Source organism: Labeo rohita, chromosome 5, assembly GCF_022985175.1.
Source record: "Labeo rohita strain BAU-BD-2019 chromosome 5, IGBB_LRoh.1.0, whole genome shotgun sequence".
Classification (NCBI taxonomy): Eukaryota; Metazoa; Chordata; class Actinopteri; order Cypriniformes; family Cyprinidae; genus Labeo; species Labeo rohita.
Genome location: NC_066873.1, coordinates 31533913 through 31548689, shown reverse-complemented (window position 1 = coordinate 31548689; position 14777 = coordinate 31533913). Strand labels below are relative to the sequence as shown.

The following is a 14777-nucleotide window of genomic DNA, read 5'->3' as shown; positions in this document are numbered from 1 at the left end:
AGCTTGTTCAGGTGTGTTTAATCAGGGTTGAAGCTAAACTCTGCAGGGACACTGGCCCTCCAGGACCGAGTCTGCCCAGGCCTGCCCTAAATGGCGTAACTTAAATTTATTTTTTTTTTTTTGCATTTTTTTTTTTTTTTTTTTTTTTTTTTAAATTGTCAAACTGCGTTATTTACGGCATTTTAAACAACAGAAAGCGACGTCAGTTGTGGCACTCATTATCCCCTAAATGGCGTAAATTTTTTTTTTATTTTTTTTTGCATGCATTTTAATGACGTTATTTAGCATTTTTATTTGAAAATTGTCAAACGGCATTATTTAATGCATTTTATTGTCAAACAGAAAGCGCGCCATCAGTTGCTGCACTCATTATCCCCTAAACCAGACCTGGGCAAATTCGGTCCTGGAGGGCCGGTGTCCCTGCAGAGTTTAGCTCCAACCCTGATAAAACTCACCTGTTTAACTTTCTAGTAAACCTGAAGACACTGATTAGCTTGTTGTCAGCAGAGTTTAATCAGGGTTGATAAAACTCACCTGAACAAGGGAATCAGGCCCTCCAGGACTAGAGTCTGCCCAAACCTGAGTTTTATCAGGTTTGAGCCCCTTTGAAAAATTGCCAAACTGCGTTATTTACGGCATTTTAAATGACAGAAAGCGCTGTCAGTTGCGGCACTCATTATCCCCTAAACGGCGTAACTTAAATTTTTTTTTTTTTTTTTTTTTTTTTTTTTTTTTTTTTTTTTTTTTTTTTTTTTTTTAAATTGTCAAACTACGTTATTTACGGCATTTTAAATGACAGAAAGTGACATCAGTTGTGGCACTCATTATCCCCTCCCGGCGTAAACCAGACCTTTTTTTTTTATTTTGCATTTTACTAGTTTCTTTATTTGAAAATTGTCAAACTCATTTATTTAATGTCAATTTTTTAAATGACAGAAAGCGACGTCACAGTGCTGCACTCATTATCCCTCTAAAACCAGACCTGGGCAAACTCGGTCCTGGAGGGCCGGTGTCCCTGCAGAGTTTAGCTCCAACCCTGATAAAACTCACCTGTTTGTAACTTTCTAGTAAACCTGAAGACACTGATTAGCTTGTTCAGCTTTTTTACCCTAATAAAACTCATAGCTCCAACCCTGATAAAAAGCTAATCAGTGTCTTCAGGTTTACTAGAAAGCTACAAACTGGTGAGTTTTATCAGGGCATTTTAAACTCTGCAGGGACACCGGCCCTCCAGGATAGAAATTGCAAAGTTCTATTTACGGCATTTTAAACGACAGAGAGCGCTGTCAGTTGCGGCACTCGTTATCCCCTAAACGGCGTAACTTAAATTATTATTTTTTTTATTTTGCATTTTATTTTTTTTTTTTTTTTTTTTTTTTTAAAAATTGTCAAACTGCGTTATTTACGGCATTTTAAACGACAGAAAGCGACATCAGTTGCGGCACTCATTATCCCCTAAACCAGACCTGGGCAAACTCGGTCCTGGAGGGCCGGTGTCCCTGCAGAGTTTAGCTCCAACCCTGATAAAACTCACCAGTTTGTAACTTTCTAGTAAACCTGAAGACACTGATTAGCTTGTTCAGGTGTGTTTAATCAGGGTTGGAGCTAAACCTGAGGGACGGTGTCCCTCCAGAGTTTAGCTCCAACCCTGATAAAACTCACCTGAACAAGCTAATCAGTGTCTTCAGGTTTACTAGAAAGCTACAAACTTTGAGTTTTATTTTTGGATTTTTTGCAGGACACCAGCCCTCCAAATGTCAAATTACGTTATTTATGGTGTTATTTGTGGAACTCATTATCCCCTAAACTCATTAACTTAAACAGCATTTTTTTTTTTTTTTTTTTTTATTTTGCATTTTACTAGTTTCTTTATTTGAAAATTGTCAAACGGCGTTAATGTCAATTTATTGTCAAACGTCAGAAAACGCTGTCAGTTGCGGCACTCATTATTCCCTAAATGGCGTAACTTAAATTTATTTATTGTTTTATTTTGCATTTTACTAGATTCCTTATTTAAAAATTGTCAAACGGCGTTATTTGCAGCATTTTAAATGACAGAAAGTGATGTCAGTTGCGGCACTCATTATCGAAAATTCATTTAAGTTACGCTGTTAAGGGGATAATGAGTGCCGCAACTGACAGCGCTCTCTGTCGTACAACACCGTTTAGGGCAGAACTGGGCAAACTCTATCCTGGAGGGCCGGTGTCTCTGCAGAGTTTAGCTCCAACCCTGATAAAACTCACCTGAACAAGCTAATCAGTGTCTTCAGGTTTACTAGAAAGCTACAAACTGGTGAGTTTTATCAGGGTTGGAGTTAAACTCTGCAGGGACACTGGCCCTCCAGGATAGAGCGTGCCCAGTTCTGCCCTAAACGGTGACAGAGAGCGCTGTCAGTTGCGGCACTCATTATCCCCTAAATGGCGCAACTTAAATTAATTTATTTTTATTTTGCATTTTACTTTTTTTTTTTTTTTTTTTTTAAATTGTCAAACTACGTTATTTATGGCATTTTAAACGACAGAAAGCGACATCAGTTGCGCACTCATAATACCTTAAACAGCTTAACTTGCATTTATTTTTTTATTTTGCATTTTACTAGTTTCTTTATTTGAAAATTGTCAAACGGCGTTATTTACGGCATTTTAAACATAGAAAGTGCCTCCAGTAGCGGCGCTCATTATCCCATAAACAGTGTTATTAAAAATTGTTATTTATTTTTTTTATTTTGCATCATACTAGTTTTTTTTATTTGAAAATTGTCAAACAGCGTTATTTACGGTGTTTTAAAACTAATTTAGGCCTTCAGGTTAAGTCGGTATTTGGTCATGCAGCAATTTAATTGAGGTTACCACTACTAGCGTTACTACTTTTGTTGCGGTTGTTGTTTAACGTTACATTTTCTCACTCACCACAAGACAGGAGCGGCTGACTCTTCTTCTCCCATCAGTTCCGCGAATCCGTGAGTTGTGGCCTCTAGTAGACACTCATCGCACATGGCTTTGTGTACTCATGGTAGTAGCCGCATCGCTTAATCGCTCGTTTGCAGCGTTGATTCGGGCGTATTTCTTCTCTTCTCTATAATCATCGTGTAGCGTGCATTGGAGAGGAGATTCTCCCAGTCGATACCACTTTTCGTCCCATTGACTTCCATTCAGAAATGCAAACACTTGCAAAAAACGCTGCATTGCATTTAAAAAAGTTTGTGAAACCGTGTTTAGCAGCTACGTCACCCTGCGTGATTGCACATTTAAAGCTATTATTTCACCTGGGTCAAAGAGTACAGAAACGTGAACTCTGCCAGAACTCAGTGAAACCAAAGCAGATCGATACGTCACCCTGCGTGACCTTGTAACCAGAGCCGTATAGAGAGAACTAGGTCAAAGCATAGACATATATAGAGAGTCTATTATTTCTATGGGTCAAAGAGTATAGAATACCAAGAGTGAAAATGCCAACTGGACAACCGCACAGAAGCAGACAGAATGACAACGAAAGAGAAGTCAAAGTGGAAATAAAAGAGAGCAATGACTGTAGGAAAGTAGTGTGTGACACTAACAAGTGCAAAACGTCACTGTACATGGTTAGATTTTTTTTTTTTTTTTTACGGATCAGAGTCCATCACATCTTACACACTTAATTGGCGAATCTCACAGCCAAATTAGAAACGCAATAGAAAATTTCTCAAATCAGTACATTTTATGACTACTACAGTAAATGTTGTGTTGTATTATTTGTTTTATGTTATCAGTTGTGGAATCCAATCATTATACATTTGAGGCAGTTTAGCCTACTTTATTGAGTATTGTCATTTTATGCAACGTTACACTTTACTGTTATTAGTTAGGATTATAGGTTTGAAATATATATTGTATTTATACATTATATTGTACGTTTGAATCCCTGGAGCACACTACAAACATGACGATCTTACGTGAAATATCGCTGTGTCTGTCATAACTGAATAATTAAAAAAGTGGTTTTACATAATCATGTTGTTTTGTTTACAGTCATGCTTTAACGGACATTAACGGACAATACTGCAAAACAGTTTACTGTGAAGCTTTTATATTTACTGTCTAACATTCCCAATTTTCTGATGCATGTCCTAAATGTAATTTTATATGTTGGTATTAATTTAGCATTTATAATGCTAATACTTGCACTTAAAATGGGAATTTCAACCGAAACTGGTTTCTAGACAGCAAAGATTTTGTGAAGAATAAATGAAAGACAAAGTCTGTTTTTGATCATCACAAGTCTAGTGATTGCACGTTATTCTGTGCCGTCATCTTTATTTTATTGCAATAATAACAAAGATTACAGTACCTACAAAACATATAAAATGATTTTAATAATAAACGACTTATGGTTTAATAGTTAACAGAAGTACAAAAGTTCTTGAGGAATAAACGGAAAGGAATAAAAAAAATATATTAAAAAATGTCGTCATCATTCAGGTTGTGTATTTTAGCTTTGATGTACATTTTTTTTTAAACAAAGCGGCTGATAATTGCCATAGCGACAGCAAGGAGCCAGTGGACTGCCGAGTCGCTTTCACTCCAAAATGGCGGAAGCGTAGGGCTGCTGCTGGGCGGCGCTGTTGCAATGAAACGTTCTATTTGCTTTCAGTTCTTGTCAATATAAGTTCTTTAGCTACGTGTTGGCTAGAAAGAATACAGCTCTTGCTACTGGGCATGCGCACATAAATCTAACGTTATTTTTTTATAATTATTATTATAGTAAGGGCTACGTTTATGGTTGGGGTAGGTGTAGACGTTATAAAACACAGTCTAATAGCTAGAACAACTCATTGCATTGTTAGTTTCCAGTAGGAGTTGTACCCCTTGGGAGAAACGAGTCTTTTCGAAGCTTCAGCCTCTGGTGCGTCCGAAAGCCTAGTCAGCTGACTTGCTGCCTCGCTGCCTTATCAGGCAAGTGACTTCGAAGGCTGCGAAGGCAAATCTAGAAACAGTTTCGGACAGACTTCACAGGCAGCAGAAGGTGACGCCGTTGCTAGGTTACCTAACGGTTAAGTTGTAGATTTAGTAGAAAAACAATCTTATACAGTTATATATAAATGCTTTAATAATACATAAACACCTCAGTGTCATTACCCACCGAAGGTCTGTGCGTCGGAGAAGACCACTGAGAATGGCAGCTACTTTTTGCTTATTAAAACCCAAAAAAACTGATGCAAGTAATATTGCTGGACAGGTCATTGTTATAAGTGGCTGTTTCGTTATTATTGGTAGTATATTGTAAATATTATTCTTATTCACTACTCATTTGAACCCTTTTAACATTTTATTAAATGCTATTATTACAAACAATATTATATATCATGCTTTTTACACTATTAGGATTCATAAAGTATATCATGGTCAAGTTCTCGTCTATTATATAAAGTAACAAGTCTAATTTCACCAGAATATCTTTATTTATATAGCCTATATGACGCACACGCACAGGATTGTGGGAAATCGAAGACAGCGAAGGATACATCTATGCTGCCTTCAAAATTCCATCAGAAGAAGGTACCTCCGGAGACAGGAAGTGAAGCAGAATTAGAATTTGGACGTGCCTTGATGCCTTCCTGCCTTGGAATGCTGCCTCCGAAGGCAGCATTTTAGAGCTTTCGGACGCAGCCTCTGTGAACACTGAACACCTAAGATGGCACATTCGAGATGGTAAGAAAAAAAAATAATGTCCAGTTAGTAACTGTAAAAGGTATTTTAGAGTAAAGTCATCATTTTCAGCACACAGCATAAATGTGATTTTAAGAAATCTGTGTAGGTATGTTACTGAGCTTTCTGCTGCTGTGCCAGATGTGAATACTGATGTAACTGTCCTGTTGTTGATAGCCCACTTTAAAAGAAGCAGATGATTTGCTGTTCCTTTTAGCCAGTGTAAGTTTTTTTCATTTGTGTAATTGACAACTGATAATTTCTAAAACTGACACTTAGAAAAACTGTGTGTGTGTAGGTCACAACAACTGCAGCAGATGCAAAGACCAGGCTTTCACTACTCATATCATGCTTGGTAAGATCTTTTAGTACATGATTTAGTGATGTTAAAGGGATGGTTTTTAAAAATAAACCTTTTGTCACACTTTATTCATGGCTGTCTATATCTAACTTTCTACCTAGCATCTTCTCAAATACATTTTGAACAACAGGGGTAAGTAAATGATGATAGAATTCCCATTTTTGGGTGAAAAATCCTTTTGAACTAATGAGAAAGGCCCCAACATCTGCATCTACTTTTACTGACACCATAGTCAAATGTGAAAAGTTTTTTTTGCAAAGTCACAAATATCACTATAAAAAACATGAACACAATAAATTAATTAATCGACTTTTTTTTAGGAGATTCAATTCTACACAGCAAAAAATGATGCTGCTGATTGAAAGCAAAGTCTTCTTTCCTGTGATTGACCTACCAGATATGTCCTTTGCATCTGCTGTTCTCTTCATTTATGTGCTGAACATCAAGTAGTGGAAGCCACTACTTTGTTGTTTATTTAGAGGTAAGTTCATCTTGCAATATGCTGAAATATTAAGTAAGCAGTAAAGGGAAAAAGAAAAATGAAAGCCATGTACATCTGGGATTGCATGAGGGTAGTTATAAGAGAATTTGCATTTTTGAGTAAACAATCCCTTAAAGGAATAATCCACCCAAAAATGAAAATTGTCATCATTTACTCACCCTCATGTCGTTCCAAACCTGTATGCACTTCTTTCTTGTTTAACACAAAAAGATATTTAGAAGAATGCTGGTGACCGAACAGTTTCAGTTCCCATTGACTTTCATTGTGTTTTTTGTCCATATAATGGAAGTCAACAGGACCTGAAACACCAACACTGGTCACCAACATTTTTCAAAAATGTTCCACAGTAGACAAAAGTGTATACAGGTTTGAAACAACATGAGGGTGAGTAAAGAATGACAAGAATTTTCATTTTTCTGTGGACTACCCCTTTTTTTAAGGGATTGTTCACTAGTGATGTGAGATTTAAACCAAGCATTGGAGCTTGTGTTGAGAATAAATGGGCGCGCCAGATGAAGCCTCGATTCAAGGCTTGTGCTTTTAACGTAATCACGTGACAAATGACATACGAAGCCTTACTTTCTTTCTGTTCGAACTCTCAGATCTTACAAGTGCATTTACATTTAAACCTATTTAATTACATTTTTATATACCCAATCATACAATATGAATACAAATTATTTCATCATGTGCACGTAACATGAATCGATCTATGGAATGTGTGGTGATGCTGCTAACCACAGAGCTTCTTTCAGAGGCTTTTGGCTGCTTTATTTTTTACTAACCAACAGCTGTTTTTACAACACACTCAAAGCTTTGAATCTTTTCCCGAAACAGTCAGAGGAAAGTCTTAGTCCTTCAATAGGCTTAATTTGCCCATCAATATTGCTCACTCAAAAATGCTAAATTCTCTTCATGACTTTCGTTCTTCTGTGGAACACGAACAGAGATTTTTAGAAAAATAATCCATCTATGTGAGTCCATATAATGCAAGTGGATAGGTCCCTCAAATTTGATGCTTCACAACATGTTGACATTTACGTCAAACAAACATGTAGGACACTTGTCTGGAAGCAGTGGTTTAAAATATTAATTTTTAAAAAATATTTAAACATTTCTCAAACAAACCTATCATTTTGCTTCAGATTACTTTTTTTTTCTTTTTTTTTTCTAAAAATCTCTAATTGTGTTCCACAGAAGAAAGTATATTTGGGATGACATGAGGGTGACTAAATACTGCGAGAATTACAATTTTTGCGTGTTGTCTTCTTGGCATGCAGTAATGATAACTGACAATTTGAGTTAAATAAAATGAACTGGTGTACTATTCTGTTTATTCTTCTAATGAATTCATAATAGTGTTTTTGTCTGTCCACACAACCAAAATATTCCAGTTCAAAAAGTGCGTAAAGAAATGGAATTAATACGTATGATTAATCCGTGGCCTTTTATTCACAGACAAACATTGATCATCCAAATATGTAGAGTGGATCAAATGTGGTAAACAGAATCTCAAACATGCTTGAGAACTGATTAGGTGTTTTAAGACACTCGAATCATGGATTATTTTTACAATGTCTTTATGCACTTTTTGAAGCTAAAAGACTTTGGTTGCCTGGATAGACAAAAATGAAGAGAGAATATCAATTTTCATGTGTTCTGAAAACAAACTAGATATTTATGGGTTTGTAACAACATAGTAAATGATGACAAAATTTTCATTTTGGCTGAACTAATGCTCTAAAAAGTTTTTACAAAAGAGAATGAAATATGAATCTAATGAATTATTTTTTTTGTGAAGGTTCATTGTGAGGATAAATCCTGACACACTTCAAGTGCTCTGCAAAATTCCAGATCAGCAAAAGAAGTGGGAAGATGGTGCAAAGGAGAAACTCTGGCCTGAACCCTCACCCTCAGGAGTTTGTGGATTTCAGCTGGCAAAACTATTAATCCACTACGGGCAAATGCGTTTTACTCAGGAAAGTTTTTGTGAATTTGTATGTTTTTAAGATGCTTCTTATGATTGAATTTGTTCCTGATTTTTTTATTGTTTGTTTTTTTTTACATATTTTTTAATTGCTGTTATATGTTGTTTAATATGCTGTAATGATAAATTTTTCTAGCTATAATAGTTAAAATGGTTTGTGCTGTAATATATATATATATATAGTAGTTTGTAATAGTGTTTTTTTCGAGTCTTAAATGAATGAGTGAAAATTGTAATGTTATTGCAACATTTGAACAATTAAAAACATTAAAAGTTACACAGTTGTCATTGCTTATTTTTATTTATTTATTTTTCTTGTATTGCAATATATAACTGGAGAAAAGACCATAAAATTACTGTATATTTTATTATAAGTATTTAAGTAAAATACAGTAAAAATACAGTAAAAACTGTACAAGTGCAGTATAATACTGTAAATACATTTACAGCAAGTTAAATGGTACTGTAAATATAAATACAGTAAATTTACAGTAAGTTACTGGCGAACTGCTGTTTTTTACAGTGTAATAATTATAATGGCACCTAAAACTCCATGCACTGCTCCAAGGATGTTTGACTGTATAAAACACACCACATACAGAAAAAACACAAAATTTACAATAATTAACAGAAATTCACAAATGAGGCTGATCCCATAACTAAATTTTAGCCTCTGCTTTTTTTTAGACCTACATTGTTCTTGTTCAGAAAGAAAATGTTGAGCATAGTCCATTTCACTTACTGCGGTTGCTAATGATCTTATCCTCTTTTCCAATCTTCTGGATGTCTTTTTTCTAACTCTTGTGTTGCACCACACAGGTGTAATGGTTCCTTTTCCACTCTTCTTTCTTCACTCTCAGACTAATGCGCTTCTGGAAAGTTTCATCCATATTTGTTATTTTCTCGTGTCTCCACATGATCATGAACATGGTGCTCCTGTCCATTCATTTCACAGCGAAACGAATAAAGCTTCATTACAATGCAGTACCAGTTCTGTTAAAAATAATTCTGCCATGCTCCAAGTATTTGTGTAGAAAAAAAAAAAAACAATCCTCTGTGATTAATTGTAGAGAACGTTGGAGCAGGTCTGTTTTCTTATTCCAAATTTCTGCATCGTTGCCCAGACAGCACATGTACGTCTGTATGATCTGGAAAGCATCTGCTGTGTACAAACATCTGGCAGACATCTGTAATATGTCAGTTTTACATACATTCTAAATCATAAACATCTTAAAGACATCTTATAGACATCTATTTGACATCTGATAGGAAAAAAACAGTATATACTGGTAGGTATGTTTTGATGCTGGTTTAAGCTGGTCATTTGCTGGTTTATGCTGGTCCTTGAACAGCAACATGATCAGCATAATCCAGCAAAAGCCAGCTTAAACCAGCAAAGGACCAGCATAAACCAGCTAAGGACCAGCTTAAACCAGCGTCAAAACATACCTACCAGCATATGCTGTTTTTTTTTTTTTACCAGGGACGTCCAATAGACGTATTGCAGATGAGCAAACTATGTCTAGCAGATGTAAATGCAGACGTCAAATAGACGTCTCCGAAATGTACATGTGCTATCAGGGTGGCTGCCTTATTTGTGGGATATTTTTTCCCTCTAAATGCAGTTTTATATAGTCCTCTCCATCAAAACCAACATGATTATTCCTATATACCTGTCCAGTCTCATCATCCACTCTGGTAACAGCAGTAATCAGGAAGTTTTGGAATAAACTTGAAATATTGCGAAATTAAATTGACAGCAAAATGCGGGACTGGTGGTCGCTGTAGAAAAATTCAGAAGAATAAAGTTAAAGAAGGAACATTTTAAGTGCTTCTAAACCAAACAGCTAGGGTCTATAATTTTGGTATTGTCTACCTAAATATTAATGTATGTGTCGCACAGTCATATGATATAACTTTTTCTTGATTTAAATTCAATGCAGAATTTTTGTTTTTGCACAATGTTTGTGGCCAAACTGAAGGCATAGGCCACAATTCCACACGTGTTGTAGAAATCACGGAGGTATTATTTACATAACCTACATTTCACTTTCTGACAGAATTGTATTCGTTACTGTATTTGAAGATAGTTCTATTAAATGATAGAAAACATAGGCTACTTGAGTTGTAATGCATCCTTAACATAGAGCTGATGCTTGTTTAGTTTTCCTTTGTAGAAAAAAAAAACTTTATAAACAAATATATTGTCACAGTGTCTGTATTTGACACTACACAAAGCTCTACCGATCAACATAAAGCTGTAAGCCCACGAATCGACTGTGCGGGTTCCATTATCTTCCCTGTATTCAGCTATGTTGTCGATTGTCGATTACTTACGCCTACAGCGTACGGCAATGGCTGACAGCACGGATGAAACAGTAGCAGCTTCCAAACCAGAGGTGTTTTATAACTATCGGGAGAGAAATAAATGTTCCCCCGAGGAAGATGCGCGATTAGAGAGGCAACATTTCTGGAATGTCATCAACGCGTTTAAATACTACAGGTAAACACTAGATTGCTGGACCATCAAAGCCCCATCTGCTCTAACGTAACACCAACACAAGCTGAGCTGTTTTTTATTTGATTTTAATATTTAAAATGAAAAATATCCTTATATAATTAAGTTTATGAAGGCCACTACTTATAAAGTTTGGATTTAAATCGTAAAATAAACGACTGGTTCATTAAACCTAATTCCATATTTTCTTTCTTTCTTTCTTTCTTTTAATTTATTTTTTCCCTCTATCCTCAATTTTTTTTTTGTCTTACATGTGCTTAGAATTCACGTTCATGAACGAGTGAATCGGGCCGAGCGGCAGTTCCGATGCCTTCCAGACCACCACCAACAACTTCTGGCAAACTTCCTTCCCAATCTGAACAAGATTCGCTACTGCATCGACCGAAACCAAGAGGTGCTGCAGGCTGTAGTGCACAACTGCCTCCATATGTTTGAGAACATGGAATATGGACAGGATGTAGGTGGCAATCAGTGGCTGTAGGTTTTACAATTATTAATAATGTTGCATTTTTTTTTTATTTCGCTATTGTGATGACAGAAGTGTGACTTTTATTTTCTTTAGTTAGTTGTAGTTAGTCTATCAATCTATAATGTTTTCCTTGCATTCAAAGGGTGACCCAAGAAAAGTACGGCCTTCCTCGACTTTTGACATGGACAAGCTGAAGTCAACCATAAAGCAGTTTGTCCGTGACTGGAGCGAAGCAGGAAGAGCGGAAAGGGACAGCTGCTATAAACCTATTATAGAGGAAATCCAGAGACTATTTCCTCCTGACCGGTGGTAAATATACTCTGATAAATATGTCATTGTGTTAAAGTCTTCGGTACATGGCTTTAACCATTTCCAAATGTTTGGATTTAGAATTTATTTTTTAGTCTCTCATACTACAGTAGAGTTTATACACATGATGGCAAAGCTGAATTATCAGCAGCCATTTCTCCAGTCTTTGTTGTCATTTCAGAAATCATTCTAATTTGCTGATTTGGTGCTTAAGAAACATTTCTTATTATCAGTGTTGAAAACAGTTTTTGCTACTTAATGTTTTTGTGGAGACTGTGATACACTCACAGTCTTTATAAATGACATTAAACAAATAATTATTTAAATGCTGAGGACATTTGACTTGTAAGAATGTGCAGGGAGACTTCAAATATAAATACAATGACTCATGTTCTCATTAAAATTGTACAATTTCCTATTAAATTTAATATAATATAGGGATACTAGGGAATAGCAATATAATGTTGCGGTGTTCTTTTGTATTTATGTATTTTATTTATAATATTTCTCTCTGCAGTGACGTGTCTCAAGTCAAAGTGTTAGTGCCAGGGGCAGGTCTGGGTAGGCTTGCATGGGAAATCGCTCATTTGGGCTATTCTTGCCAAGGCAACGAGTGGAGTTTCTTCATGCTGTTTTCCTCTAATTTTGTTCTGAACAGGTAAACCACATTCTAGGATAGAAATATCTATCTAGGATAGTGCACATGATATTACTGAAGTCAGAATGTTTGACAATTATATTAAAGGGGTAGTTCACCCAAAAATTAAAATTCTGTTATTAATTACTCACCCTCATGTCGTTCCAAACCTGGAACACAAATTAAGATATTTTTGACGAAATCTGAGACCTTTCTGACCCTGCGTAGACAGCAATGCAACTACCATGTTCAAGGCCCAGAAAGGTAGTAAGGACATTATTAAAATAGTCCATGTGACATCAGTGATTCAACCGCAATGTTATAAAGCTACGAGAATACTTTCTGTGTGCAAATAAAACAAAGGTCTTAATAAAGGAGTAATTAATGACAAAATGTTTGTTTTTGGGTGAGCTATCCCTTTAAGGAGGACGCTAACTGATATTTTGTCTCTCAGGTGTGATAAGGAAAATGCACTGACGCTGTATCCCTGGATTCATCAGTTCAGTAATAACAAAATGTCCTCAGATCAAACAAGACCTGTATCCTTCCCCGATGTCAATCCACAGAGTCTCCCGGCGGACTCAGACTTCTCTATGGTCGCTGGAGACTTCCAGGAAGTATACAGTGACCCTGGTGAGTTTTATGTCTATTTTAATAAACATGAACGTAATTATAATTTGCACTTAAAGAAACTTTAACATATAAAGTTTTATCTTTCGTACAGAAACTTGGGATTGTGTTGCGACTTGTTTCTTCATTGACACGGCCCACAATGTTCTTGATTACATTGAAACCATCTGGAATATTCTAAAACCTGGTGGTGTCTGGATGAATTTGGGTAAGTCACAGATTCTGTATAATCATTTTCAGTTAAAATGTTATCTGTATATGAAATGCTGTAAACACAGGCGTGGTTGAAAGCTTTTTGTATTTGTTCTCATAGGTCCACTTCTTTACCACTATGAGAATATGGCCAATGAACTGTCCATTGAGCTGAGCTATGAAGAAATAAAGGCCGTCATTTTAAAATATGGATTTGTCCTGGAGGTAAACAGTTAAACCGTATCCACCTTTTTCTTTCCGTTAAAGAAATACATTTTATGGGTGAAAATTACAGATTTTTCTTTTATGGCAAAAATCATTAGGAAATTAAGTAAAGATCGTTTTCCATGAAGATATTTTGTAAAATTCCCACTGAATATAACTGAAAACGTAATTTTTGATTAGTAATATACATTGTATATATACATTGTAAGAACTTTATTTGGACAACTTTAAAGGTAGTTTTCTCAATATTTTGATTTTTTTTGCACCCTCAGATTCCAGATTTTCAAACCATACATCAATGGAAAGCTTATTTATTCAGCTTTCAGATGATGTATAAATCTCAATTTTGAAAAACTGACCCTTATGACTGGTTTTGTGATCCAGGGTCAAATATTATCTTAATTATGAGCACACTGGTTTCTAGTCCGAACTGTTTTACCATTTACTACTTGTTGTTATTCTTCGTGTTATTTCCCTAATGAACCGGAAGTCTCACCCATAGGCTCATCAGAGTAAATTATGTTGTTATACATTGTATAACTGCATTTCTTTCTACAGTTGGAGAGAGAGTCTGTTCCCAGCACGTACACGGAGAACGATCGCTCCATGCTCAAATACCTTTATGACTGTGTCTTTTTTATCGTACGGAAACCTGCAGAACAATTGATCAACGGAGATCAGATACCTAAAGATGGCCAGACTGAGGATTCTTCACAAACAAGGAACTCGACATGACATTTAAAAGGGAGAAGCTCTGGACAAATTCACAAACAAATGGCCCAATAATAAACTGATGTTTTTAATCATGAATGCCAGCATTATAGCATATTCCTGGTAATACAGCAAGACTGGAGCTTTATTAAGTGCTGAATTATCTCAGATATTTACCAAAAATATATGTTATGTTTTGGTGCTTTTATGCTTTGCATTCATATTCCTCAGGTTTTGGGTGCTGCTTCACAAGGTTCACTAATTACGCTTGTCACTCCAAACATACATTTCAGTGTTTTATTGCAATTGTTTACATTATCAGAGTTTCTGTGTCCAAAATCATATTCACAGAATATGCTCTGGATCTCGCACAGTTACTCCAGCCTCTTCTAGGAAATATGTTGACCATCAAAATTGTAGTAGTTGGCAGCACTAAAATAAAGTTGTTTTAAACTTTTCATGATCTTGTACATATACGATAATAAACGTTTTACAAACAAGAAAAAGTGGAAATATTGTTTCATGTACATGCCTGTTTGTTTTAAGCATTT

General features: G+C 35.7%; 1 protein-coding gene across 1 annotated transcript; it reads left to right on the top strand.

Annotated features, from left to right (window-relative positions):
• The first annotated feature begins 10834 nt into the window (after positions 1–10834).
• On the top strand, positions 10835–14711 carry carnmt1 (carnosine N-methyltransferase 1). Its single transcript, XM_051108917.1, has 8 exons — positions 10835–11038; positions 11315–11510; positions 11665–11831; positions 12349–12489; positions 12923–13101; positions 13193–13306; positions 13412–13515; positions 14074–14711. Exons 1-8 carry the CDS (start codon positions 10848–10850, stop codon positions 14248–14250), a joined length of 1269 nt encoding a protein of 422 aa, XP_050964874.1. The 5' UTR covers positions 10835–10847; the 3' UTR covers positions 14251–14711.
• The last annotated feature ends 66 nt before the right edge of the window (positions 14712–14777 follow it).